We start from the raw sequence: 26680 nt of genomic DNA on the forward strand, positions 1-26680 counted from the left end.
GCCCGAGCCCAGGCGCTGGGCGCTTCGGGCGAGCGCCTGGGTAAACCAAGTGATCGAACCAGGATTTTAGGTCTGGTTCGGTCCTGGTTCGGTTGTTAGTTGGTTGAACCAACTAAACCGATATAACCCTTACCCAACCCTAACCCGCTGTCGCTGCCGCTCCCGATCTCGCTGCTCGTCGCTCTTGCTCCCGCTGCCGTTGCTCGTCGCTGTCACTGCTCGCGCCTCTCGCGAGCCTTCTCGCTGCTCGCGACTCCCGCGAGCCCTCCTGCTGCTCGCGCCTCCCACGAGCACTCCCGCTGCTCGCGCCTCCCGCGAGCCTTCCCGCTGCTCGCGACTCTCGCGAGCCCTCCCGCGAGCCTCCCCGCTGCTCGCGACTCCCGCGAGCCCTCCCGCTGCTCGCGCCTCCTGCTCCCTTTTTCTTTCCCGCTGCCGCCGCTTGCCGCTTCCTCGTTTCTCCGTCAGGCTCAGTATACAGTATACTCTTAATATTAAGTTTATTTAAATTTTTAAATGATTAATTTTCAATACTGTTAATAGATTAATATTATATTATTTTGATTTTAATGTTGTTAATTTTTATTTTGATGTAAAATTTTATTGTTTTGAAATTTGAAACTTTTTGTTAATGTGACATTATGATTTTGTATCTTAGATTTTCTTAATTTAATAGAATATTTTTATTTAAAATTTTAAATAATTATATTATTAATTATATTATATATTTTTATATTTTAGCGTCTCGCTACGCTCGGGCGAGCGCCTAGCGCCTCGGACGTTTTTGGACCTTGGCGCCTTTTGGCGCCTAGCGCTTTTTAAATCACTGTGTGTGGGTAAATTGTATAATTAGGTTGGAACAAATGTTCAGGAGCATGAAGTAATTTTTGAAAATGTGAGGTTCTAATAATGAATTAGAGTTCAAAACAGAATTGTCATACTGTTTTGTTTTTTTGGTGAACTTGATGGCAGGTCATGAATGATGTTAATCATCATCATCTTTTAATAGATTGACACAACAGCTTCTAGTGACTCCTAAATGAGTCTTAATTTGGTTGAACAAGGTGGTCCATTAGTTCTTCTCCCTTCTCTCTATATTTATCTTTTTTCTTTTCTAGTTTCTTTTAATCACTAACTACACTCCTGGTCTCTGACAAAGATGTTTAAATGAGGACAGACATAGGCTAATTGAGGTTCTGGATTTCCAAGCAGCTATTCTCAAGATGGGTTTGGCAGAAGGCTGTATATAATATATATTTACCCCAATTAGTTAGGCGGCCGACAGGTTATTTTATATAAATGTGAGCACATCTTGATTATTCTGGGTAGCCAAAAATAATCTGTTTATCAGATGCAAATATAATAGTGGTATGTTCTACTTATGGTTATTACAGTTAAAAATTAAATTGCTTAAACAATTGGATTAGTTCTTTTTGTTTGTTGTTCTTTAATCAATCAAAGCTCTTACCTTTATCTAGCATTAATAATCAGAATTGTCTATCAAGTTTCCAAACTAACATATAGTGTATGAATCTGTTATTGTTTTGATTAGTTAGATACGGACCATTGGCATATGTTCTTTTCTTGTTTTTCTGATTCTTCTGTAAATCAAACCCCTTCCCTCTGCATCCCAGCAAGAATTATTAGAATTAATTGTCTGGCTCACCAAAGATAGATTTAGTTTATAGATCTGTAATTGTTTGATTGGTTAGATCTTGACTAGATCACTGATGTATATGGCATCATTGTGTTGATTCATGCTTGCATCTACTTTTTTTATTTGATATTGCTGTTTTTATTGGTTATCATGATGTTCTTAATTTCTTGATATTGATTTTTAAGGCTTTATGGGTTCATATTCTAGTTTAGGATCTTCCATCAGTTTTTGTTCTTATATTATTCTTTTTTTTTCCACATAGAAAGCATATGTTTATCTTCCTAAGCAATTCTTATAATTTTTAAACCATAACTTCAGGATTTTGTTAGAAAAGATGCATTACAAATGCTTGGGAATGCATTGGAAGGATGTGGTGGAAGTGGTCCCTCTACGGCGTATTCAGAAGCATACCGCATGGTAATGCGTGTTGGTGTAAGTGACAAATCATTCATCGTTAGAATGGCTGCAGCAAGATGCTTGAAGGCATTTGCCAGTATAGGTGGACCTGGATTAGGAATCACAGAGCTTGAAAATTCTATTTTGTATTGCCTCAAAGTATGCCGTCTCTTTCTCCAAATTGGTTCATGATTTTTTCCCTTAACATTTTTTTATGCATAACTTTAATCTATCCATTTGCTCAACCTTGTCCTCTTTTTGGTTGGTTAGGCTCTTGATGATCCTGTTTCATCTGTTAGGGATGCTTTTGCTGAAGCCTTGGGTGGTTTGCTTGCTCTTGCAATGAATCCTGAGGCACAGGTAATTCAGCAACCACTATATTTTGAAGTTTGTCACATGAGGTAAAATTTGAGAAAACGTATCTTTTTAGGTGAAACAACAAGGGAATAAAGGTCCAGCTCCTGTACGGATGTTGGAGGATGGTTTGCAAAAGCACTTTATATTACCATTTGTTAGAGGTAAAGATTGATTGTTCCTTTCTTTGGCATGACTTATTTATGCTTCTGCAATAAATGCTCTCCCTACAATTTGGTTGGTCATGTTCCTCTTCTTCTAGATGCTCCACCAAGCCTAGCTAAAATTTGTACATCTGTTTCTTGGTTGCGAGAGAAAATAAACTAATATTGTAGATGTTCTCTACATACACATTAATTTTGAAGGTAAGCTCCCTGTCGACTAGATTTGCCTTTGGTAGGATTTTTGGCATGACTAATTTTTGAAATTTGACAGATTAGTATAAAACTAAGCCAGATGTTATACAGGTAGGCACTTCTTAATATCTTTCCTTTCCTATTTTCCCATTTGGGCTCTGCCATCAAGTCTGTGGTGGCATCGCCTAATGATGTTGTGCTTTGCTGATGGTGGTCAGCACGACCTCTTGCCATGTCAAGGCATTGCTTCTGCCTTTGCTCCAGCTCCGTCTACTGTCCAAAATAAAAAAGAACTCTTATATATATTTTTTGCATTCCACAGACTTCTGCTACGAATTTGGTTACTTGACTTGCATGTGTGCTGGCTGATAGGCTTTAAGTCTTGACTTGCTTGAGTTATACTTTATGATTTTGGCGTGCATGCATGTATTTCAGCAATGTGTGTCCATTGGAGTTGTGTTTAAATGTTTAAATTGTTGACTGTAGTCCTGAACTGGTTCAGAGAGATTTTGCTTTTTAGTTTAACATGTTTCATTTTAACTTTGTTATTCATGAATTCTTGTTACATTGTGTGACTATGTTCTATTGTTTATTGATTGACCTATAGGTTTTCACTGCTTCAGTTATTCTGATTCTTATTCTCTGTTCTATTTGTTCTGTTGTTGTTGTGCAAATTGAGGTGCACTGTTGGAATCTAGTTGAGATTAATGGGGAGTGAAATGATAGCTGCATGTGAAATGAGTGATATACAGTTGTGAATATTGTTTTATAAAATTAATGTACTAAAATCTGATTAGTCGGTGATCTGTTAGTGTTTTGTAACTTGTGTTCAGAATTTCTGTGTATTGTTAGCAGATAATATCTTTTTTTTTGTAAAAAGCAGATAATATCTTGTCATTCTTTGCTGCAATAATGTACAAAACAGCGATTTCATTACTAAGCAAAGCAAGGAAAAGAAAAGAATAGAAAAGAAAGAAAGGGCTGCTGGCACATGCATGAAGATACCTTTAATGCTTGGAAGAGATGGTTGAGTAGTCCAAATTTTGTGTGGGATTGATGATATGCTTTGTCGTTGTTTAGACTTGGCCGAATGGTATATATAACCCATTAATTTGATAAGCTTAAAACCATGTGGCCCTAAATGCTTAAGTGGTAGATCAACTCAAGTTTTCTCCCACAGTCCCACTTCTAATGTAAGATTAAATTAAAGTTGTTACAATTTCTCCAACTTAAGGGTTTGACGTCTTCGTTGAGAGTCAACATATCCTAGAATCAAATCATAGCACATGATGCTCAGCACAATAATTCACATTTTTGATGTGCCTTCAATGCTTTCTATGGGTGGTCCTTTCCTACTTAGGCCCCTGTTATCAAATACTAAGACAACTTTGATACCATTTGTCATGACTCAAATAGAATGGGATAGATAATCTATTAACTTGATATTCATAGAGTCATATGGTCTGACATGCTTAAGCCCAATTAGTGGCAGTCTTTATAGACTAACTGCAAACTTCTCTCACTTCTGATGTGGGATCAAACTAGGGTTGTTACAGCAGTAACAACCAGGATTTTACCATGGATAAGTTGTCGTTTCTGAAGGATGCTAATTTGAAAGAATTATTCTAGTGACTACAAAATTGTGTGATCTTGCATAACAGCTTGTATCTGGTATCACTACAACAAATACAATTATCTGACTAACACCTGTAAGAATCTCCAAGTCACTCTTTACCATTATATGGTTTGTTTTCAGTTCACAACCTATGATATGTAGATGGTACAAAGGAAAGTAGCATAAAGGAAACCAAGAAAACATTTTTATGTGAATATTGTATATTCATATGTGTTCTTTTTTTCTTATTGAACTTTGAGAGGCAGTTGTTTGACATTTCATTGAGCAAATTGTTGACTGTTCTCTGCAAAAAACTCTATCAAATATGACCATTTCTACTCAATTGATTGTATTTTTCTATATCTGCTAATATTCTCTTTTTGCACTTTTCTTTCTCCTTTTTGTTTACAGCAAGCGGAGTTCGTGCAAAGGACCTTTGGGTTGGCCTCACATTATCATGGGTATCTTTTCTACAGGTAAGCTTATTCCATGTTTCCTAATTCCTTTTGTGGTCAGGGAGCTTATTCACATTGCTATCTGTGACCAGGTATCATAGTTTTAATTCAGTTTCATACCCATATTATCAATGTTATGAAGAAGTATTGTAGCTCATACTCAGATAATTAATGTTAGGAAGAGGTACATAATCATTTTATCCTTTGTTAGACATAATTTTCTTCTACACATTGCTAGTTTTTTGACTTGTTTACCTCTTTGTGGTTTCTCTGTTCAACTGGTTGTGAATCACTGTTGTCCTTGTCAAAGGAAGAAATATACAAAATTCTCTACTTTTTCAGCATGATCTTTTATTCTGAATGTGAGCCAATTTGTACTCTGTATTAACTATTTTATTGGATATTACTTCAGAATGATTCTTGTTTTTACATTTCTTCTTGGATTACTTAACATATATTCTTATAATTAATTGTGAAAGTGCCTCTTAAATTTGCTGGCTGCTTGGTTGAATCCGTACTTTAGTGTTTATCTCCACTGTGGTATTACATGTTGCAGGTTCTTCATCACAAGTATAATATCCCAGATAGTGAACTTCAAAATTTTGCTTTAGTTGTGATGGACATTCTTAAAGGGAATGATTTTGCTGATCCTCACGTGCTGGTATTCTTTTGCTCCTCGATAACAGGAGTCTTCTCGTGTAGCTCAATTTGAAGTTACTTTTCATCCGTCGTATGGATTTAATTGTCTATGAAAGATTCCACAACTGTATTAGGTTTGGATAATTATCTATATGAAGAGATGCAACACAACCTTGGGTAGTTTTTGGTCTGCTTGACATTTGTTTGTATAGTTAACTAAATCATATTTTTCACTGAGATATAATTTTCTACTATATGCCTGATTCACTTTTGTTTCCTATTAAGTTGCTTGCTAGATCCTAGAACTTGAAGGAAACCCTCTGTCTTCACTATAAGAAACCCAATAAAAGCTTATTAAGAAAGGACACAAATGTGACATCAGACAGCATGTTAGAATGCCAAATCATAGAAAGTAGAGCACTGCAAGTAGACGCGGCAAATGATAAATATGCATTATAAATCTAATATGTTAAAAATATTACATACAGTTTGAAATTTTGAATAATAAACGATCATCATGTATGCAATTTAAAACATTCACACAACTATCAAAACATTAAGGACATTATAAACATTACGTCAAAATTCCAGAATCCATACATTTTACCTGTATTGAACATGTTTGATGGTGACATAAGTATTAGATGCAAATGTCAACAATTAACACAAGTGTAAGTGGTTTATGTATCTAAGATTGTTTTGAAGAATCTGACATGTATTGAAAGTACCCAGTGAGTATCATCATTCATTTCCTTAGCACATCACATATTTCTATCATTTGTCTGGCTCATATCAAAGGGTTTAATCCATGCTATCCTTCATCAAGGAAAGGAAAAATCCTGACTAGAGAAGAATTTTCTTTTATCTCGAAGGAAATATACTTGATGGATCGGGTTCATAATGAAGTGCCTAATGAGTGACCAAATGATAGACAGGGCTTGGTTGTGGACCTGGTCTATTTAGGTTTCTGATCCTTTGTTTTCTTGAAGTACCAAGGTCACAGTCTCTGCTTTTAAATGATCATATACATGTTGACAAAGTTATATGCAAACTATAAGTATCATCTTAAGTATTCAAGCATTGATCTCCATATCTAAACCGTTTCTAATAATGTCTTTCTTCTTTCCAGGATTATACATTTTGTGATGTCCACTTTCCATCAGATATTATACCTTTTGCTACTCTTTTTAATAACAGATTAACAAACTAAATCTTCAAATAAAATAGGGTGAATCAATCATATACTTAAAAGCAGGGTTCATCGTATTGTAGTGTACCACTCGGTATGAGCAGTATGTACCAGTTTGATAAAGGACAAATACGGGCGGCACATATCGGTTTATTGGTATGCCCCATCGTGCATTGTGTTGATACATCAGTACGGTTCGGTATATCGTACCGATAGTCAATCGATACATTGGTACAGACCGGTAAGATGAATCATACTTAAAAGCCATTCCAAGGTAGTGGACCTGTCTGGTCAGATTGTGATTTGGTATAATCAAATGTTGTACTACAAACAGGCTATGTGTTGGGCCTCGATGAAGATGTCAGTCCTTTGAGTGAAGGGGATTGCGTTGCCTTGATGCTCTGATTGGGTCCATATTGGAAGTGCAAGGAGTTATGTTGATATATAAGGTTAGGTTGCTCACTACTAATATCATGAAGTTAAGCATTCTAGGTCACATGGCTATAGGCCTATTTTATATGAGTAATTGAACATTTTTTTAAAAGTAATATTTATTCGTCACATTAAACCGTGTACAAGATGCCCTCATGTGGACTCAAACATGAGGCCTACATTAACAACTAGGATGTCTCAACAGAGATAGTTATTGAGTGGCTATTGGAACAACATATACATTCAGATACTCTAAATTTACATTTTCTGGGTTGGTCAACAGTTGGTTGACTTCCATTTGGTTATCTGGATACAAGTATCATTAAGCAGGACAAAATGTTCCCTGCTTTGTCCTGAATGTTTCATGATTTGTTGCTTCAAAGACATGTTTGTATCAATATGACATCCACTAAACATGATCTGCTGATACCTAAGCTGTCAATCTTAAAAACAAGATCTGCAAAATATTATATCATATGTTTGATTTCATATTGTTTTGTTCTTGCTTAGCGCAAAGCCTAAAACTATATCTTGATTTTGAAGGCCTGTGTTCTATATGTTCTACGGGTTGGCATAGCAGACCAGTTGACCGAGTCTTCTCAACGCAGCTTTTTGGGTTTTCTGGGTAGAAAGGTTTGGTATAGCTTTTAATTTCATGGAATTGTATCAAGTTGTTTGTTGTTATTTCATTCCTTTTCTTTTTCCTCTTTCAGCTGGAGACTGCTGATTGTAGTCCATCAATGAGGGTTGCCACATTGCGTATCCTCTCTTATCTTTTGAACAATTTGGGTGAGGTAAGATGTTAAATAACACCATTTTTGTATACCCAGAGACCTGATATATCATGAACCTTGTGGTTGGAAAATGGGTATTCTGTTTTCTGAAACATGTTTCATGTACAATATTTATCTTCAACTTTAATTAGCATTAAAAGTTATATCAAACTAGAAGTATCTATGATGTTTAGACTTATTTTTCTGACATATATGTCTAAGTTGGAAGAAATCAGAATGATGTGCATGTGGCATACTAATTAGAGTCGGTGATGCATTGTGTTCAGAAAAGCGAAACAATTCATGTTTGGTTGGATTAGCAAAAAAGATATGGCTTTAAGCTTTAATTTACTCCTTCAATAGATTCCAAGGTGCCCGTTTGGTCTAGTTATATGGTATATAATATGTCAAAATTTTCCCATTCTCTATTTGCTTAAAACAGCTTGTATAAATAGAAGTTATATATTCTCAAGGAACTAGATACGACGATTCAAGTCTCTGTCACGTTCCAATATCATAATATGCTAAAATAAAAGGGTGTACCACAATCTGTGGTTTGGGAAGGGACAATGTATGATGCCTTACCCAGTTATATCATAATTTGATTAGGTATTTTCTAGTATGACATTCCAATATCAGTCGTTTCAAATTTTTAGTAAACATTTGCAGAAGGATTCAAGGAACATCAAGATAATATTATTTGCAAAAGAAACAAGCAAGTATAAAGTTTAACTTGATGTGTCAATTTTGTATTTTGTAAGAAATTTGAAAGTTAAATATGGTATTTTTAAGACAAAGATTCTGTCAATTCTTTTGATGAACTCAAGTGTTAGTAGTGAAAATTCTAATTTGTGCTTCTTCCATTCGAGGCGGAGAAGCCCCAAGCTTGTTTGAAAGTCCTATAACTAAAAATTTTATGTTATGAAAGAAGGATAACAAAGACAGGAATAGTCTTCAAACACATGCAATCATCTATATTTACAGGGCTATTATTTATCCAAAAACTCCTAATCTAAATGGGAATCTACCTAGTCTATGATTCTTTAAGAGATATAGCAGGAATAGCATATTATTTCCATGCTGCAATAGTGCTACAGTATCACCACCTTCTCCTTTCCTGATTGTAATAGTGATAGTTTCTCCTAATCGGTTCAGCTCCTTATGACTAATTCTAGTTGCTTTAAGCTCTTGAAATCTTTCTAATTCCCGGCTTCTAGAATTAGAAAGCTTTAAGCTTGCCCTGGAATAATTTCATTCCCAGCTTGACTTGGAATAGATTCCTTATCTGAGTAGTCCTTGATGAGTTAGGAATAGGCTTGTGACTCCTTCCTACCATTTAACGACTGATTTTTCTAATCACCTTCAGAAAATCAATTTTACAAACCAAGTGCCGAGCTGCTATCTTTGGTCAACATCATCTTTGGGTCCAAATGTTGCTGATTAGGCATCTGTATGGCTGCCACATCATCATTTAATTAGACATCATTCGTGGACCCTGCTGGAAATAAGGACAGCTGCTTGGAACTAGTTGACTATCCTCTGTGTTTGGTTCCAGTTGATGTTGCTTTCTCATGTCAAGTTGGGATTGTTTCTTATTTACACATATATAAAGATGGAAGAGTACATCAGCAAAAAAAGATGGTGTTTAATATGGAAGAAGTTAGAGGGAAGAGTTGAACAGAAGAAAATATGAAAAAAAAGTTTGGCCTGCTACTTTGGGCATCACTCAGTTACATATATGGTAACTTGCCTCACTTTGGTACAGCCTTATTAACAATGGTACTGACTGATATTCATTGAATACATTGTTGGTTTATGACACCTTGTATCTGATAGTCCAACTTATGTCTACGACACCTTTTGCTGTGTTATTTGCCTAATGATATAGTGTTGGGTGTGTTCCATCTTTTATTGAATCTTGGTCACTACTGTATGGTGCACACAATCTGGTAAATGCTTTTATATGCATACAATAGCTTCTGGGGCAATTGCATTGTTTCCCACAAAAACTTGTCCTTTAGTTTCCAGGGCAATCCCCCTTCTTTCCTACGGTTTTTTTTCTGGTACTTGCACCTACTTTGGAGGTTTGAAATGAGATCGATGGTTGCACCATGGATAGTAATGTTGATTTATAGCACTTAAATCATGCCACATGTGACATTAGCTGTCCAGCATATTTGCAGTTAATTAAATGCTTCAAACAATGATTTCTTGCAAAACTTAATGGATTCATGTCAATAGTGTCATAGCCCTTTTTGTTTGTGATTCATTATGTTGATTCTATCTTTGTTTTGACATGTGCAGGTTCCAGTTGAATTCAAAAACATCCTTGATAACACAGTTGTGGGAGCCTTATGCGATTCCTCATCACATGTAAGCTTTTTACGAGGCTTATGGGCACGAGCTTTGTCCTGACTTATCTAAGTTGATACTTTTGACTTATATATATGCCAGGTGTTCCAACTCAAAGAGATATGGCGTTCTCTAAGTGATAAGTTGTAGTTAACTTTCATATCTCTTGTTAAATAAGGTCTGAACAATCTGGTCAAGTCCTGGTGATAAGCTTGCTGCATTTTATTTTTGTGTTATACATACATGAGATTCGATGCTGAAAGCTTGTAACTTCAAGCTTCTAAATTTTGAATTAAACAAATTATTAAATCTTTTCCTTACACCAATTGTGGATGAAATGAGAAATAAATGCAGTCCTATTTTATGAGAGCTTGCAACTGTGATCTTATGGTGAACCATTTCATCAGATAAATATACAACTATCAAATGGATGTAAGTTATTGAATCATAAACAAATTAATGAAAACATAGTGATTCACCAAGGTCCAAGGATTTTGGTGCCAAGATTGACATGGATTGGTGTGGGCCAAAACATAGTGTGCTACAAAGGTTTTGACACATGCCCATGTATATATACACTGGAGGTTCTGACAGGTGATTAAATAATCGTTTACCTGCGTCAACCACCAAAGAGGCATGCTAACTGTGCCAGAAAGCACTGTGAAAGCAAAGGCAAAAGAGTTGGAATCTAAGCACTATGAAAACAAGCATGCTTCAAACCTTAATTAACATATTCTAATTAGAATTTGTCAAATTCGGTTTAGATCAAGTTAGAACTGATATGGATAACCCCATATCTAGGCTATTTGGATCTTACCGAAACTAAAAAGAGAAATAAATTAAGCTAATTATTGTGTTTAAACTCCACATTAGTGAGATCTTGATGGCTTCTAGATGATGTCCATATAGTTTGGTATAAGGATTTAAATCTCAGTCCAATACTGATTTCAGTAACTCGAGTGGACCAGTCTGATACTAGTATATGGACCTGCATACCAACCTGTACCACTAGTATCAATGTAAAAATAATAAAAAATGCTGACTGTTGTTGGTTAAATAGGTAGATATTGGTCAGAACAAACTGGTCCATCCAGTATTTGAAATCTTTCTTTGAGTGTTCTGAATGGTAGTTAAAATCTTGGTTTGATAGATGCCCTTTGGTGAGCTAACAACGCTAAGACATAAATTCAACTGCAGTTGGACAACATGTCCCAATGAATACCTTATCTCAAACTCTTGTATAAAACACAATGATGATACCTGCTCTGGTCATCAGATGTGGTGCTCAGCTAAGCAAAGCTATAGTAATTGCTGGTTTGTAGGTTTCCTTAGAAGATCCTCCTATAGTATTTATTTTTCTTGAGTATATGTAATCTTCGATTTTTGAAGATCCAGGCCCCACTTGAAAGTTATAATTTGCAAGACACCTTATGGTTTACCAGGAGTTGGTTGGTTACTTTATTTTGCAATTCAATTTCTAACTCTAACAATCTTCTGTAAGTTGGATTTGAAGCTTCGGTATGCCATATAAAGTATAAACTACTTCTGAGGAACAGGTTGTCTACTTGTAATGAAAAATTAATTTTTTTTTAACATAGGATTTTTTAACCATTTCTTAGGACATGTATACTTTTCAATTTTCAAGACTATAAAAAATGTCTCAAAGGGATACTTCTCTTAGCAATTGCATTGTTTCCCACCAGAATGATATATATCTGTGAGTACATCAACCAAAGTTTTTTCTAGTTTACCAACCATTTCCTCGTATACAATGTTGTTGGTGCTATCGTGCTGGTGTTTTCTTGTATATCAGATTGTATCATGCTGGTGCCATGATGATAAGTCATAAGAGTATCAATATTGAATGAGCAGCACAGCTGCACTAGCATGGGATGCTTTTTCATTTTGTGGGTTTTGAACATGACCTGCCATGCTAGCAGTTTGATGGGCATGACTATGATGAGGAAAATGATACTGTTGCTTATTATAATGTAGTATGGTTTTCCTTTGAGGTCAGGTGAAGTGAAAGGACTTGACCGAAGCCAATGATCTTAGCTATTTTCACCATCTATTGCGATTTTGAGTCGACCGTCTCTTTTGAAATTAGCTATTTTTACCTTGTATAGATAAAAACTATCCTATTATATTCACTACCTCATTTGACTTTCAGCACCTTGTCTCTTAGTACACAATTGTTTTCTAATGCTATTCAACACTGGCATAGCAGGGGATGAATGAGAAATGACATGATAACCACAATTATGTGCCAGAAACAGTAAGAGTGAAGATAAGTTGGTAAAGGCTTGGAGATTAATTCACCAGTTAAGCAGAAAATGTTCATTTAATTCCCTCACCATAATTTACCTGAATCTTAACTCGGCATGCTTGCAACATATATTGGTCTATCTTGGCAGTTCTTGAGAAATCCATGTTTAAGATCATACAATAACTGATGTGTTCAGCCCCTTGTCTGGTTTAATTCGATTCTACCCTAAGCTAAAGCTTCTGTCTAGTAATTTGCATGATGAATTGAAAGGCAAAATTTTAGTTCTGATCCAGGAACTGCACTGGATTATTGTTCAGTTGCACTCTAGTTTCTTTCTACTTATATGACGGATGACCATGTCAAATCCACAAGCCGCTACCGAAGAAAAGGCTAGCCATAGAGAATGGGACATAAGCTCCAAGTTCTGTTAACAAAAAAATTGTGATAATACCAGCTCTTTGCATAATGGGTTGCAAAGGGAGAAATTTTTTCATGTTATTTCTAAATTAATTTACGTGTTTAGGATCCTTCTATATTCTATTTGTTTGATCCATTAAATGCAAACTTAAAAGTGTTCTCTGAAAAGTAAGTATGCATCAATGTGTAACTGTCATTATATCAGCGACACATTTTTTTGGGGTGAGAGAACAAGTGGATATAAAAAATCTGATGTATGGAAGACTTATCCTCCTATCCTCACATAGGGAAATGTGTTTACCATTTCAGGATTCCAAATGCATAAAAATTCTAATTGTTTGCATCTGGATGTCCTCTACCAGTGATAAAGAGGAAAGCAACTGTCAGTATGTCAGTTTAAGATAGCCAGTTTTGCTTATTGTGTAGGAATCTCTTAAGTGAACAGTGAATTTATGAACTGGCTAATAGTGCTGATAATTGGTGGTTCATGCCAAAAGAAGATCTTATTACTCAACCAATTGTTGTGGTTTTAAGATCTTATTATGTTTAAAACTTTAAAGTTAGACATGCAAAATTTGTCTGGATTAATTCTGTGGTAACTGCTGCCAAGAAAACTAATGGCACTGTTGCATCAAAAACATGTTATAGAAAAAAATTCCTCTTTTTATCTTGTTCTTCTCTACTTAACTGTTTCTAGAAATTATTGGTTATCTATACAACGCCATAACAAGAAGGCACCATACATCAATGGCAGGCAGCCTGGTGGTTCTGATAGCATCAGATCATTTTGTAGTGAAGTAAACTCATTATGGGGCAAACTATCCTTTTTTTGTTTGGAATCTTAATTGGAACTGATCAAAATTGACAGCAAAAAAGTCTGAACTCTATTTCCTAGTTAAAAGCTATTGAAATGGTCAATGACATATAAAATAATGATTATTTGTTATGTTTTATCACGATGCTAGAACCAGGCCCCAAACTGATGACCAATTGATAGGTAATTCAAGCCTATGATTTGATAAGTTAAATATGCTAGAAATAGTCCTGAAACATGGATTTTGTTTACAATAACCCTACATGAAATTGGTTCCATCTGTTGAGATCTTTAATTAGCTGAACGCTAGCATTAACAGTTGGTATCTCCAGTAATAAGCCTTTAGCTTAGCTCTGATTATGTTGTTTTCTGTTATTTTTTATACTTTTTATAGATACTATGGTACAGAGGCTCAGACCTTTTTTTTGCAGGTGCGCATTGAAGCTGCATTGACATTGCGTGCATTGGCAAAGGTGGATCCCTCTTGTGTTGGTGGATTAATATCATATGGTGTGACAACATTACATGCTCTGAGAGAAAGTGGATCTTTGGAAAAGGTGATGCTAGTTAGTGAGTTTGGGGTATTTTCTTATATTCTTATTCTTCATTTACTCTTTCCTAATGTGTCATATAGTTCTGTCTATGCCAACAATTAATTACTACTTTTTTGTGTCCTAGAAATAAGCATTTTACTTTATGCTTAATGCCTCAACTTTGTAAATGCATTTCTGTTACGTCTAGGTTATCTAAGTTTGGTTTTCTGAAAGAAATGAATAAAAAATATTATTACAACTACAACTGATAGTGGCTTTGTAAGAAATGTCTCTGATTTGTATTCACGATTCTAGATTGACAGTTATCGATTCTATGCTCTTACCGTTTATAGTTAACTTGATAATCAATAATGAACTAAAGAAATTAAACATAAAGATCACCTAAATGTTATATTCTCTTTATGCTAGTTGATAGTAAATTAGTAACTGAAGCAAGTGTAGCAATTATAATTATTGTCATGGTCTCCTAGAAAATGTGAAATTTGGAGGTTTGACTACAAAGATAGTCTTATTAATAAATGTTAGGCAAGCCTACTAAGCTTTGTTTGATTAATAAAATAAATTATGTGTGCAAAAAGAAGCATTTTCTTTTTAGTAGAGTATAGTTTTAAAAAGAAACAAAAAATGGAATAGAAGTGAGGTAGCAAATTAGGTGACGTTACTGTCTATAAATCAATCATCATTCTGTAAGGAGAATAAGGAAATCGGAGCCTTCTTGGTTGGAAGCCCCAAAGGTGAGCATCCATGACTTTTAGAGCACCTGTTTTGGGGTTGATGGAACTGAAGATGAAGCTGGTAAGCTAGAGCAGAGAAGAGGCAGTTATGTTCTTTCCGTCATGGAGTGAAAACCCTATCATGCCTTCTATGTTGCAAAGCCTTTCTAAGATGCCCAGTACATGAACAGAAATTTTATAAACAAGAAGGGGAAAACAGTAGCAGGTGGATGATTATTTGGAAGAACAATGGATTAGTAAATATAGTTTATCATTGTAAGCCATCTATTTTTTGTGGGGATGTCCTCAGTGTGATGTCTATTAAGGCAGCCCAATGAAGATGATCTTTGAGGGGTAGAAGTTTTCAGGAAATAAGCATAGAGGCATTATGCTTTCTAAGTCAAGAAGCTATAAAAAAAGGAGATGCAAAGCTCCATTGGATTCTTCTCTAAGTGATTCTATCAGTATCAAAAGCTTGGTTCAAGGTTTCCGCCTGACCGGTACTTATGGTATGTATTGAAGCAGGTGTGAATCAGGATGTGAACCGCCCTTTTCGGACAGTCTGATCTGATTTATTATTATTATTGTTTTAAAGCAGTGAGCTCTCTTCGTGACTCACGGACAGGCTTTCCTTGCGTCATGCTCCTCTCACCTGTTTACATGGTGCTAATATGATACAATATGATGGTGTATTATTATTATTTATTAGATGTTGGTTAAACAGTATTTTTGTAAGAATAATAATCATGGTTAAAAGCATTAGGATTGCTACTGAAGTTGAAGGTCACGGTAAAATTTCTTGATGGCATGTGATTGCACCAACCAAATGTCAATCTACCTATGTTCATCTCTCCGTTGAGATGAGGGTACCAAAAGGAGTTTAGTTCTTTTCTAGTCTGTCCCACGTTCTAAGTGTCCAATTGGTCTGACAACTTCCACTAGTGCTTTTCAAATAGTGCTTGATTAAATTCTTGAAGATTGATAATATTTTTTGCTATAGATCTTTACTCTTAATCAAGGATTTTAATTTCGAATAATATTGCCCGTACCGGGCGGTACGTGTTGGTCCGCCAGACCAATTGGGGCTGCTTCTGCCTTGTTACCACCCTAAATCGGTCGGTGACGGTCGATTTCGACTGTCGTCGCCCGCTACTATATGGTATTAGCCGAGGGAGAATCGAGGGAGAAGAAAGAAGAGGGAGAAGAAAAAGGAGAACTTGGAGATCCGACGCCACTCTCCCTTGACGATCCCAATCCGCCGTCGCCCTCCCTCGCCGGACGCCGCAGATGAGATGTCGCCTCCTCGTATGAGGTGACGAGGCCTCGACGTCGTCGGCGACTTCTCCTCATCCGCACGAGGAGAAGAAACGTCGCGGGGAGAAGAAACGTCGCCTCGTCAAGGTGACGTTTCTTCCCCCAATGCGGTAGAAGAAACGAGGCGGTGACATTTTCTTCTCCCCACATGAGCAGACAAACCCTTTTTTTTCTTTTACTTATATACACACACACACCGAGCGATACACCTTGGTGTACCGTTTTCTCACGGACTTAGCTGATTTGCCTAAGTCGTGCGGCACCTTTGCGTGTCCGTCCGCAAAGGTCAGCCTCCCGAAGCCTCCCATGGTCCCTTAGGACCCACAAAAGAGAGAATAGGACAGAGAAAACGCCTCACTCGGGATCCACAAGCAAACATCTCCGAAAAACACTTTATAGACAATGCAAATTACAAACAGACTTTACAAGCTCTGAACAGTTGCACAACAAAGGGTAAAATGGTCCATCACAGATCAAAAATCTCTCACACGTGTCCACATGACACAACCTTTATTTACAAGCCTAAAGCGGCCACCAACCCAACTAAAATGAGACTATTAAGCCTTTGGCCGTCCCTCTACATGCTGTACAAAGCATGAACATACCAAAAGACACAGACATACATAAGCATTACATCAAACATCCTGTTTAGAAGTTTGTCCATGACATTCTCCCCCACTTCTTCCTTCGACGTCCTCGTTGAAGCCTTTGCTGACACTGCAACTCCTCGCCTTTGCTGAGTCTTCAATCTTCTGCTCCAGCTACAATGCGCCTCTTGGCTCCCAATTGCTCTCCGCTGCTGTTTTTGAGTAGTCGAACCTTTGATCCACCATGCTGCTTCAACTCACCAATGACTCTTGACTCTGGTGTGGGGTTGGCTGAGTTGTGTTGATCCTTGTTGATTCCTGCGGATCCTCCAAATGAAGGAAAAGACCATCCTTACTGCGCCAGTCTCTCAAATGCTTAATGCTGCTTGAACTGGGTGGATGCTTGTTGGAGCTTTAACGAGCATCGTCTCGCAAACTTCTGAAGTTTTGGGTCCTTCCTCTATAAAATTTGCTCATTGACTCTTCTTTCACTTAGTTGTCACATCCAAGTAGGTTCGCATCACTTCCGCTTTTGATTGTCATTTCGTTGGGAAATGAAGCGGACAATCTACTCTCAGTAGCACTGATCACCGTTGGTGAAGATTTGACAACTATTATCTTCCATTATCTTCGAAGGGTCTTTGAACTTGTGCAGAGCTCCTCTGCTGGATAGATAAGAGAATTGGGGTACTTGGTTTCGCCCATTCTCTTAAGGGTCGAGAAGGCAAAGGTTACTTGACTTCGCCCGCCTCCTCGAGGTTGTACTCCATGCATCGAGCTGGTTACTAGCCTTCGCCTGCTCTTTGCTCACACTTCTGAAGCACTTGAAGTGTTTGCATTCCTTGCGTTGAGTTAGCTACTGTGATTCACCTTCTCAATGCCATCGAATTTCTGGAATGCAGGAAGTTTTCACCCAAACTTGGAGTAATTCTCTAATAGATTTGGTCGCTTCTGGGATTGTACCGTCTTCTCCATCAACCCTGCCGCCTACTCCCCTGAGTTGCGAAGGTACAACACCGCGTACTGACTACTTCGTTCCTTGGTCGTGCACTCTTGCATGACCCGAAGTCCTTCACTTTCGGCTATCTTGATGAGAAACTCATTGACACCGGTCTTACGAAGTTCCTTGGCCTCTGCCCTTCAGCCTTGTCTCGGTACTTGGAGTTTATCTCTGCATGCTCCACCTCCTCGACCCCTTTCACGACCAAGCGCTCTCCCTCCATGAGAGCAAGGGATCAATGACTTTCACGGAAGTCCCGCCTCTGCGGTACCATAGCGCTGGCATGCCCATGGCACTACTATCCGTCGCCTCGCATCTGCATCCCTTTTCTTCACAATCAGTAGATATGCCTCTGTGGTACTCCTCCGAGTCCACCTCCAGTCTGTCTAACTGATGCTTGATTTTGGGTAGCTAAGTCCCTCTAGACTCGTTGTCGCTTCCTCGCCCCTTTCGACCCCCTACTTCAACACCTCTGTGTTATCCAAGCAGCTCCCTTTGGTCGATGGAAAGACAGACTGCAACTCTCATGCTTGGCCTCTGCCATCACGTTGTAGGGTTTGCACCGATTCTGTTCTCCTTAGCTTCCTTGGTAGCAACGTTCGCTTACTCGACCTTGTCCTCTGACTTGTCGGGCTCCCTTAAGCGAATATGAGCTCTGGAGCAGTCAAACTCTCCAGCTGCTTCGATCATACCGCTGTATGATCAAGTCCCTTCCATGGGACTCACTGGTACTTGCATTCGAACTTTTCCCTTGGTGGAACACAGCCCCCATATGCTGATGACCAAGGCTTTCATCCGATGCAAAATTCGATGCACGCACGGAAGACCCGCCTCTACGGTACCATGGCCTTCACTCCTTGAATCCATAGCCCTTCTTGCTGTCGTGTTGTTCACCGAAGTGGAGCTTCTAGTAGCTCCCGATCATACCTCCGTATGATCTAGTCCCTCACGGGGCTAGATTGTGTGTATCGCATTGCCACGAACTGTTCCACCACGATCTGCTGCACCATGTCGCCTCCTGGTGACATCTCCATTGCATTCTGATCCTTGTGGGATGAACTCGAATTGTGGTCCCTCCATGTGTGGCCTCTGCCAATACATCGCAGGGTCTCTTCCACCTTCGATTTTGTTCGCTCCTTTGGCAATCGACCTTCATCCACCCACTCTTGGATTACACCTAGATGAAGCACCGCTTTAGGACAGTCCGTCGCCTAGTAGCTCCCGAAGTCCCCTGACTTCGCTGCAATTAGTGCACCATTGTCTGGATCCTGGGCCTCTACCCTTACCAGCACAATCTTCGCTGCGCACCGCTTCCTTTATAGCAACTTGAATGACAACACTGTGGCATATTCTTCAAGAGTACTCGCCTCTGCGTCCTTTTGCCCCGTGCTAAGGCCTTCTGAACCCAACTTCGCCTCTGCAAATTGAGTCGCCTTAGTCCCTCTATCAAATGCTCCTCTGAGATAAAGTGCATGTGCCCAGAAGCTCCCTTCGTCTTTGGCATCATGCAAGATGAGTCTGCTCCGTCAGAATGAATGACCCATGGAACAACATGATTCTGCTCTTGCCTCTGCAAGAGTTCATGTCCTTGACCTTTGTATAAGGAAAGCACTATGCCTCCGCTCCATGTTCCATCTTCTATGCTGGCTCCCTTCATGCGGCTTGGGTACTTCGCCAAGTTACACCCAAGTTGTTCCGCTCCTCGTTTTTGCATTGAGTTAATGGTGGCCCTCGCGCCCACCATTCCACGGGTCAGCCCTCCCTTGAGTTTGATCTCCATATCGACTCCAAGTGTGCCTTCATTTGTGTTGCTTTAGGTCACTCCCTCACTTGATGTCGCAATGCATCCACCAATGTATTCTCTCAAGCGAGATCATGCGACGACTCCTCGCCGATTTCTCAGTCCATTGAGCTTCGTGGAGTTGTTGTTTGTTGAGGTACTCCTCTTAAACTTGTGAGGTCCGTCCCACATGATTCTCCCTCTGGAGATCCGGGACTTATCCCTCCTGTATAACTATCCCATTGGAGCAACATCTCTCTTCGTTTCGGAGACCACCATCCCCTTGGACTACTCCGATTTGCTGAACAAACTGTGCATTGTTCTGCCTCCTGCAAACACACTTGCTAGATTGCGACTCCACATCAATACAGCCCCCGCTGCACCCCTCAAGGCCTAGCAACATGTCGAACTAGTTGCACCCTTCAGCCTCTTACGGACGTATCCTTCACATGTCGAAGAGAAAGTTTCAATGCTCCATGGCACTGAGTTTCGGTCGCCTTGGGATGGCCACGAACATTCCATCATCCGCATACAAGCCTATGCATGAGTACCAAATTCTTCGAGCTAGCAATTCCCCTCACCTATGTGAGCTTTGCATAACTCTTTTGGTCGTTGAGCAACTCATTCCACCTTGCATGGTCTCATCCTTTACTAAGCGCCTCGCTTGCCTTGAGCACCATCAAGTATAGTTGTCAACGTTGAGCCGTAGCTCAAACTCAGCCATCCCAACCTTTGTGCGCTCTGCATTCTTCCAAGCTTGTCTGTTCTCGTGGTGCCTCTTGCGCGAAGGGTTGGCCATTCCTCTGAATGCCAATCTCAGATGCCCGCTCCTCTGAGCGACTCCTTTTCCCTACATCTCCATGCCCGTTTTTCCCCCAAACGATCGCGCGTGTGCTGACTGCCCTCAACGCAGCCCCGCTAGGTCCCCCACGTGTGCATGCTAAGTGTTTCTATGAGTGCTTGTCCCACTCTGATACCATCTGTCACGAACTTAGCTGGTTTTGCCTAAGTCGTGCGGCACTCTTGCGTGTCCGTCCGCAAAGGTCAGCCTCCCGAAGCCTCCCATGGTCCCTTAGGACCCACAAAAGAGAGAACAGGACAGAGAAAACGCCTCACTCGGGATCCACAAGCAAACATCTCCGAAAAACACTTTATAGACAATGCAAATTACAAACATACTTTACAAGCTCTGAACAGTTGCACAACAAAGGGTAAAATGGTCCATTACAGATCAAAAATCTCTCACACGTGTCCACATGACACAACCTTTATTTACAAGCCTAAAGCGGCCACCAACCCAACTAAAATGAGACTATTAAGCCTTTGGCCGTCCCTCTACATGCTGTACAAAGTATGAACATACCAAAAGACACGGACATACATAAGCATTATATCAAACATCCTGTTTAGAAGTTTGTCCGTGACAGCTTGGTACTCTATACCGTATCGAGCTACGTTCGAAACTTCGATATGGTACGAAATTATGGTCGTTGCTCTTAATAAATATGTTTGGTCTGCCTCAATTTGTGAAACATAATATTTTTGCAGTTTCTTTTTGGTTCATTTAGGAGAAGACCTATCAAAATTAGGGATTAGGAAGATATAATGTGATAAATATGGAGGTTGGTTGAACATGAGTTGACTAGATTAAGTCTCCCACATAGGAGTGAAGATTGTTCTACCTGTTGGTTCTCTATAAAATGCATCCAATCAATGTTGTGATGACTTCCAATTTGGATGAGAGACCATATTAGATTGGAATTATTGAGTAGCTAGGGACCTTGACTAATGTTGTCTCATACAAACATCATGCTACTAATGTGATATTTTATAAAATCCCAATGGTGGAGATCCAAAATTCAGTGAGGTTACTTGATGCATACGAAATGAAGTTGTAATATAGTGTTGTATCGGGTCTCGAGTGTTGTTGCCGTGTTTAAAACATGCAACTTACACAGGATGGACTTGGTCTCTTAATGGTAGCTGCTCCACCTTCTTTGACTTTGTCATTTTTTCAATTGAGAAAGAATGGCAGTTGCAAGGACATTGAGTGAGTGTAATACCAGGAACTAGAGCAGATTAGGAATTGATACCCTCTACAAAATATGGAATTGATTCTATGTTACTATTCATTGATTCTCCCAATTGGTAATTCATGAGTACTACTTTCTTTCCCAAGTCTCAAGAACAGCAAAGGGTAAGTGAAGAGTTGGTCAGCCAATAATAAGAGTTAAATACGGTAGCCTCTCAATGGTCTGCCGATCTCTTGATCCAGCGTTAGGAGTGGTTCCTCTCATACCTCTGTGTTTGTACAGACTCCAGCAGCAGATTCTGGTACATGAGTAAAGAGGGGTGCTAGATTCTTTCTGAGTTCAGCTAAATTGGTGGCTTCCTGCCAGGCTGCATATTCTCAAAGTGCAGCTAAGATGGTTTATCTAGCTACTGACTAGTGACCTTCTGCACCTGTACCCTTTTGATGCTTTTTTAATCAACCAGCTCTTTTCTGTACTCATAAACCCTTGGTGGTTTTATGCATAGTCGATTGTTCTTTGATTTCTCTAGTCTCCCTTGGTTACTTGTTTTGCTTAGTGCTGCAATTGATGGCTGGTTCCTTGATCAGGTTAAATGAAAAATACTAACTTTTTTATGTGATACTCCACTTTTGTTGTACTCAAACCTGTTCATAACTTTCTGTAAAGGTTTTCTTGTGGGTTATTTTCATTTTCTTGATATTGATGTTCGCCAATGCTGTTTCTTGATCTGGAATGTTAGAAGTCATACTCATGAATCTGTTTTTTAAATAGGGGACAAATTTGAATCTTGAGCTCAACTCTTTGCATGGGCAAGCCACACTTTTAGCAGCACTTGTTTCTATCTCGCCTAAGTTACTTCTCGGTTATCCTGCAAGGTTAGTGTGTGGTCCTGAAAGTAGCTCTATAATATGTGTTGCGTTTGTCATGTTGCAAGAAAGTTTTTCTTATATTTATGACACAAGGCATATCTTTATATATTGGCACATTGCAAGTGACTGTATTTTGGAATTTTGTGATCTACATTGTAGTTGTCATTCGCTTTTTATGTTTGCTTTCCCTAAAAATAAGGGTTCTAGCAAAAATTAGTTTGTTAAGCTAATGGTTTGTGTTGGTTCTATAAGACTCCCACCATGTAGGATCATTATTTGATGTACAGCTTGAAATGGTATGAAGTCGGCAATATGTACCTGTCCACCTGCTGATCGATACGTGGACCTAAGGATTGCAATGTCACATGATATGGTATGGTTTATGCATTACGCACCAGTGTAGCTAGCGATCGACACATAGGCCGCCTCGTATCGGGCAGAACACGGGTGTACCGCTTGGTACACCCAAGAAAAGTGACGAAATAGCCGAAACATGACTGTTATCAACATGTTTCATTTGGTAATGGCCAGATCTTGACTGATACACATCAAGGGCTAGAATTTGTCCTAGGGACCCCAATTTTGGCCTGGTTCAATGGTTTAAAACTTCCTCACTCCCCTCTTTCACTCCCTCTCACATAAGTTTTCCCCTCTTTCTCACTCTTTCGTATACTCTTTCTTAATTGGCCTTCCTAATTGGTGATTCTAGCCTTAGAGCTTCAATTGGAGGAACTAAAATGTTTAAACTTATCATTTGGTGGAAGATCAAGCCTATATGTCTGATACGTAATCTAATATTGTTTGTATCTTCGTAGATGATTCAACATTGTTGAAAAAAAAGAACATGCTGCAAAGTTGCTACTCAACATAATAAAAAGATAAATTCGCTATCTAAATGTTATTTTGACTATATTCTTATTGAAATCTAATTTAAATTGTATTAAATTTTAGTTAAAGGGATTAAAATAGGATTTTCTTTATTTTCTAAACATTTTCAGGCATTTTTGATGGTTTTTTGGGTTTGTTGGTACATATCGATGTACTAACAAATGGTACGCCGGTGCTGATTGTTACGTAGAGGTCCAACCATTGATCGACACCACTAGTCAAATCGAGATGTCATTCCTTATGTGGACCATCTTGTTTGGGTAGACCAGTGGACCACCCTATTTTGAGAGATATCGACCGGTACAGGTGATGTATCAACTGATATGGTTGAATCTTATGCTGTATTGGTTGGTACAGGTCGGTATCGATTGGAATTTGGTCAATACCAAGCCAAATTGGGTCAAATTTGACCCCAATAGTCAGTATCAACTTGAATTTAATCATGTTGTGCTAAATCAATCAAGTTTGACGCCAATGGTGGGTCAAATTGCTTGGGGCCTCTTTTGGCGCTTTCAATCATTTACTTTCTCAGTCTCACTCTTTCTCACACTTGTTATTAAAGTTTCTAATCAGCCATTAGTGGTAATCAAGTTCCTTTGACGAACAAACATGCAGCAAAGTTGATCCTTGAAATTTTCTGGTAAGCCCAGGAGCAAGTTTACCAAGAGGTAATCTTGTTTGGCACCAAACAATTAAAAATTGTCTTAGTTGGCCGGTACAACCAAGACTTGAAATGTCTTAGTTGAGTCAATTAAGATTAATGGTTCAAGGAGAAGTGGAGGAAAACAATAAGAAAATTTTGCTAGAAACATGAATTGTTGGTTGGTGCATAGGTGGACCTTGCATATCGGTCTCTTGGCTGATTGGTGTGTATTGGTTGATGCTGGTGTACTGTGTGTTACTTCATTGGTCCTTATGCCTAATTAATATGTTTGAATCAAGAATATGCTAAATGAATGGAAATTAAAAAAAAAAATATTTGAATCATTTTTAACGTGATAAGTTGCAATATAAGAAATTGCATAAATATCCAAGCAATTTGATAAAATGCTAAACAGCAAATTGAAAATGAAAAAAATCCTATTCAATGTTTTTACACCTAATTTCTTGGTATATATGAATCAAGAATATCCAAGCCTAAATAAATAGAAGTCATAGGTTATAAGGATAAAAAATTGAAATTCTTATCCTTTTAGATCCATTGAGGAAAAACTTTATCATGTCCTCCATAAAAGAAAGTTGCTTTTGTTGATCTTGGATCATGTATAAAGAAAAGAGTTGAGATGTTGGATTAGGTGTTGAAACTCTAAGATTTGAGTAGAGAAAACTATTGAGATAATATTGATATATACCCATTTCTACCACCAAACTCAATGGCATGACTTACAATCGGTGGATCGGGATCCTCGATTTATTGAAGCTGTATGTTGATATGATTTGTTTGTTGGACCCAATCTTGGAATTGGTCCCATGATATATTATATTGGTAAATTATGTGCCATTAATGTATCAACGTACTAAGAGTCATTGTCTCAACATTATTATTAACATATGTCCTAGAATGAAAGAGGTATGTGGCGCTATGGAGGTTGGACCGTAAGAATGATCAATCTCTGAAAATACGAATCAACACCATACATTTGTTGGTTATAAGTTCTTCCATCATATGAAGGCTATGAATATGATGAGCTCCTATCAATGTCGATGCCATAAAGGTTTTTTCACATCTACTCAAAGTTGTCAATTGTCTTTCCCTTTCCTTTATCCTTCTAGCTATACAAGGTGCGTGGATCATTGAGCTTTGTGATCTCAAATTTTGGTGGCATGGATAAACTATGCTTTATCCTTTAATTAGCCTTTATCATGTTAAATGCAAGAATAAACCCTTTTTCCACCAATAATTTCATATTCAAACAACAATAATCATATATGATTAACTGTATATTAAACCTAATTAGTACCTAATTGGTCTAAATGTAAGAAAATAATTCTAATTTTTTTTATTAATTATGATTAATTATTCTTCTTAATCATGCAATAATAAGCTTCTAATTTGTTGTAATATGTGGTAGAATGAGTCATGAATTCATGTAAGAAGTCAAAACATGATACAATATGCTTAATTTCCTTAATTACCACTCATTAGACTTTAATTATGCTCAATCTATGTAACCATGAATGGTATCAGGCAAATACTTTGATAATTTAACATATGGTTCGCCTTACCAGTTCATACCAATGTACCGATCATTTATCGGTATGGTATGTACCAAATTGTATCGACATACTGACAAATGATATAGTGGAGTATATCAACAAACTTGTATGTATCACCCATACCGGTTCTTTATCGGTCCAATATGCGGTACTCTTTGGTATGACGAACCTTGGATTTTATCGCAAGGTCCTGTGGTTGACTGCTGCCTTCACCACTTACCCTTTACTAAAAAAAAAAAAAATCTACCTAACCATGCATTAAGGAGCCTCTAATTGTCCATTAATCATGGTAGAGTAAGTCAATGCATGATCCATCTAAGCTAATTTTTCTTGCCTCTAATTATATCTTAATTAATCATTAGTCCCTAATCAATAAATATTTACTTATATTTTTTTAGGAAAATTATATGAAATTATAAAAAAAGATGGTGAATATCTTTAATTGAAGACAAATTCCATAGGATCTCAAGATTGAATCCATCTTTCATCCAAATCAACCTTCACTAATCACAAGCAGTGAGATTAAATACGTTTAAGCCTCTAATATAGGAAAAAGAGTTAGAATAAGACTGAGTGAAAGAGGGGGAAAGGGAGGGGCTTTTATAAGCCCAAAAGGACTCCCAATGGTCAAATTGGCTGTTGGGGACTCAAATTATTGTTGCCTATTGAAATTCAATTGTTTTCGATCAGGTACAAGCGAAATCCGACTATTACCGATCGGTATGCCTCACAAATCAAGTGTATCGGTCGAAACTTGCTCATTGGGTTTTTGGCCAGCCTTCGGACACTTGCGTACTACTTGTTTCGTACTGTTTCTGCATGGCAGTTCATGTCTGGAGATAACAAAAAGAGATTTGATTGCTTTTAATTTAACTAGGGGTAATGCCACAGATGACATAGAACTCAATGGAGAGAAAGATCTTAGTTTACCTCAAATGGTTGGGGGTCATATGACTTGTTATGATTGTCATAACATATTGCTCAAAATTAGAGGTCTTTTCCTTCGGCACCCA

At 38.2% G+C, this 26680-nt stretch overlaps 1 protein-coding gene across 10 annotated transcripts in view; it reads left to right on the forward strand.

Annotated features, from left to right (window-relative positions):
* Window positions 1-26680, forward strand: part of LOC135585914 (protein SWEETIE-like) — an 83194-nt gene that overhangs the window by 8293 nt on the left and 48221 nt on the right. For 8 of the 10 annotated variants that reach the window (XM_065111456.1, XM_065111446.1, XM_065111448.1 and 5 more), the window contains exons 4-13: window positions 1973-2209; window positions 2321-2410; window positions 2481-2568; window positions 4787-4851; window positions 5387-5491; window positions 7634-7723; window positions 7804-7884; window positions 10168-10236; window positions 14144-14293; window positions 22465-22568. In XM_065111456.1, coding sequence (XP_064967528.1) covers window positions 1973-2209; window positions 2321-2410; window positions 2481-2568; window positions 4787-4851; window positions 5387-5491; window positions 7634-7723; window positions 7804-7884; window positions 10168-10236; window positions 14144-14293; window positions 22465-22568 — 1079 coding nt within the window. Of the gene's footprint in view, window positions 1-1972; window positions 2210-2320; window positions 2411-2480; window positions 2569-4786; window positions 4852-5386; window positions 5492-7633; window positions 7724-7803; window positions 7885-10167; window positions 10237-14143; window positions 14294-22464; window positions 22569-26680 lie in introns of those variants that run through there. The other 2 variants (XM_065111451.1, XM_065111455.1) reach the window with 2 other exon arrangements.

This window comes from Musa acuminata, chromosome BXJ2-6, assembly GCF_036884655.1.
Source record: "Musa acuminata AAA Group cultivar baxijiao chromosome BXJ2-6, Cavendish_Baxijiao_AAA, whole genome shotgun sequence".
In the NCBI taxonomy this organism is placed as follows: Eukaryota; Viridiplantae; Streptophyta; class Magnoliopsida; order Zingiberales; family Musaceae; genus Musa; species Musa acuminata.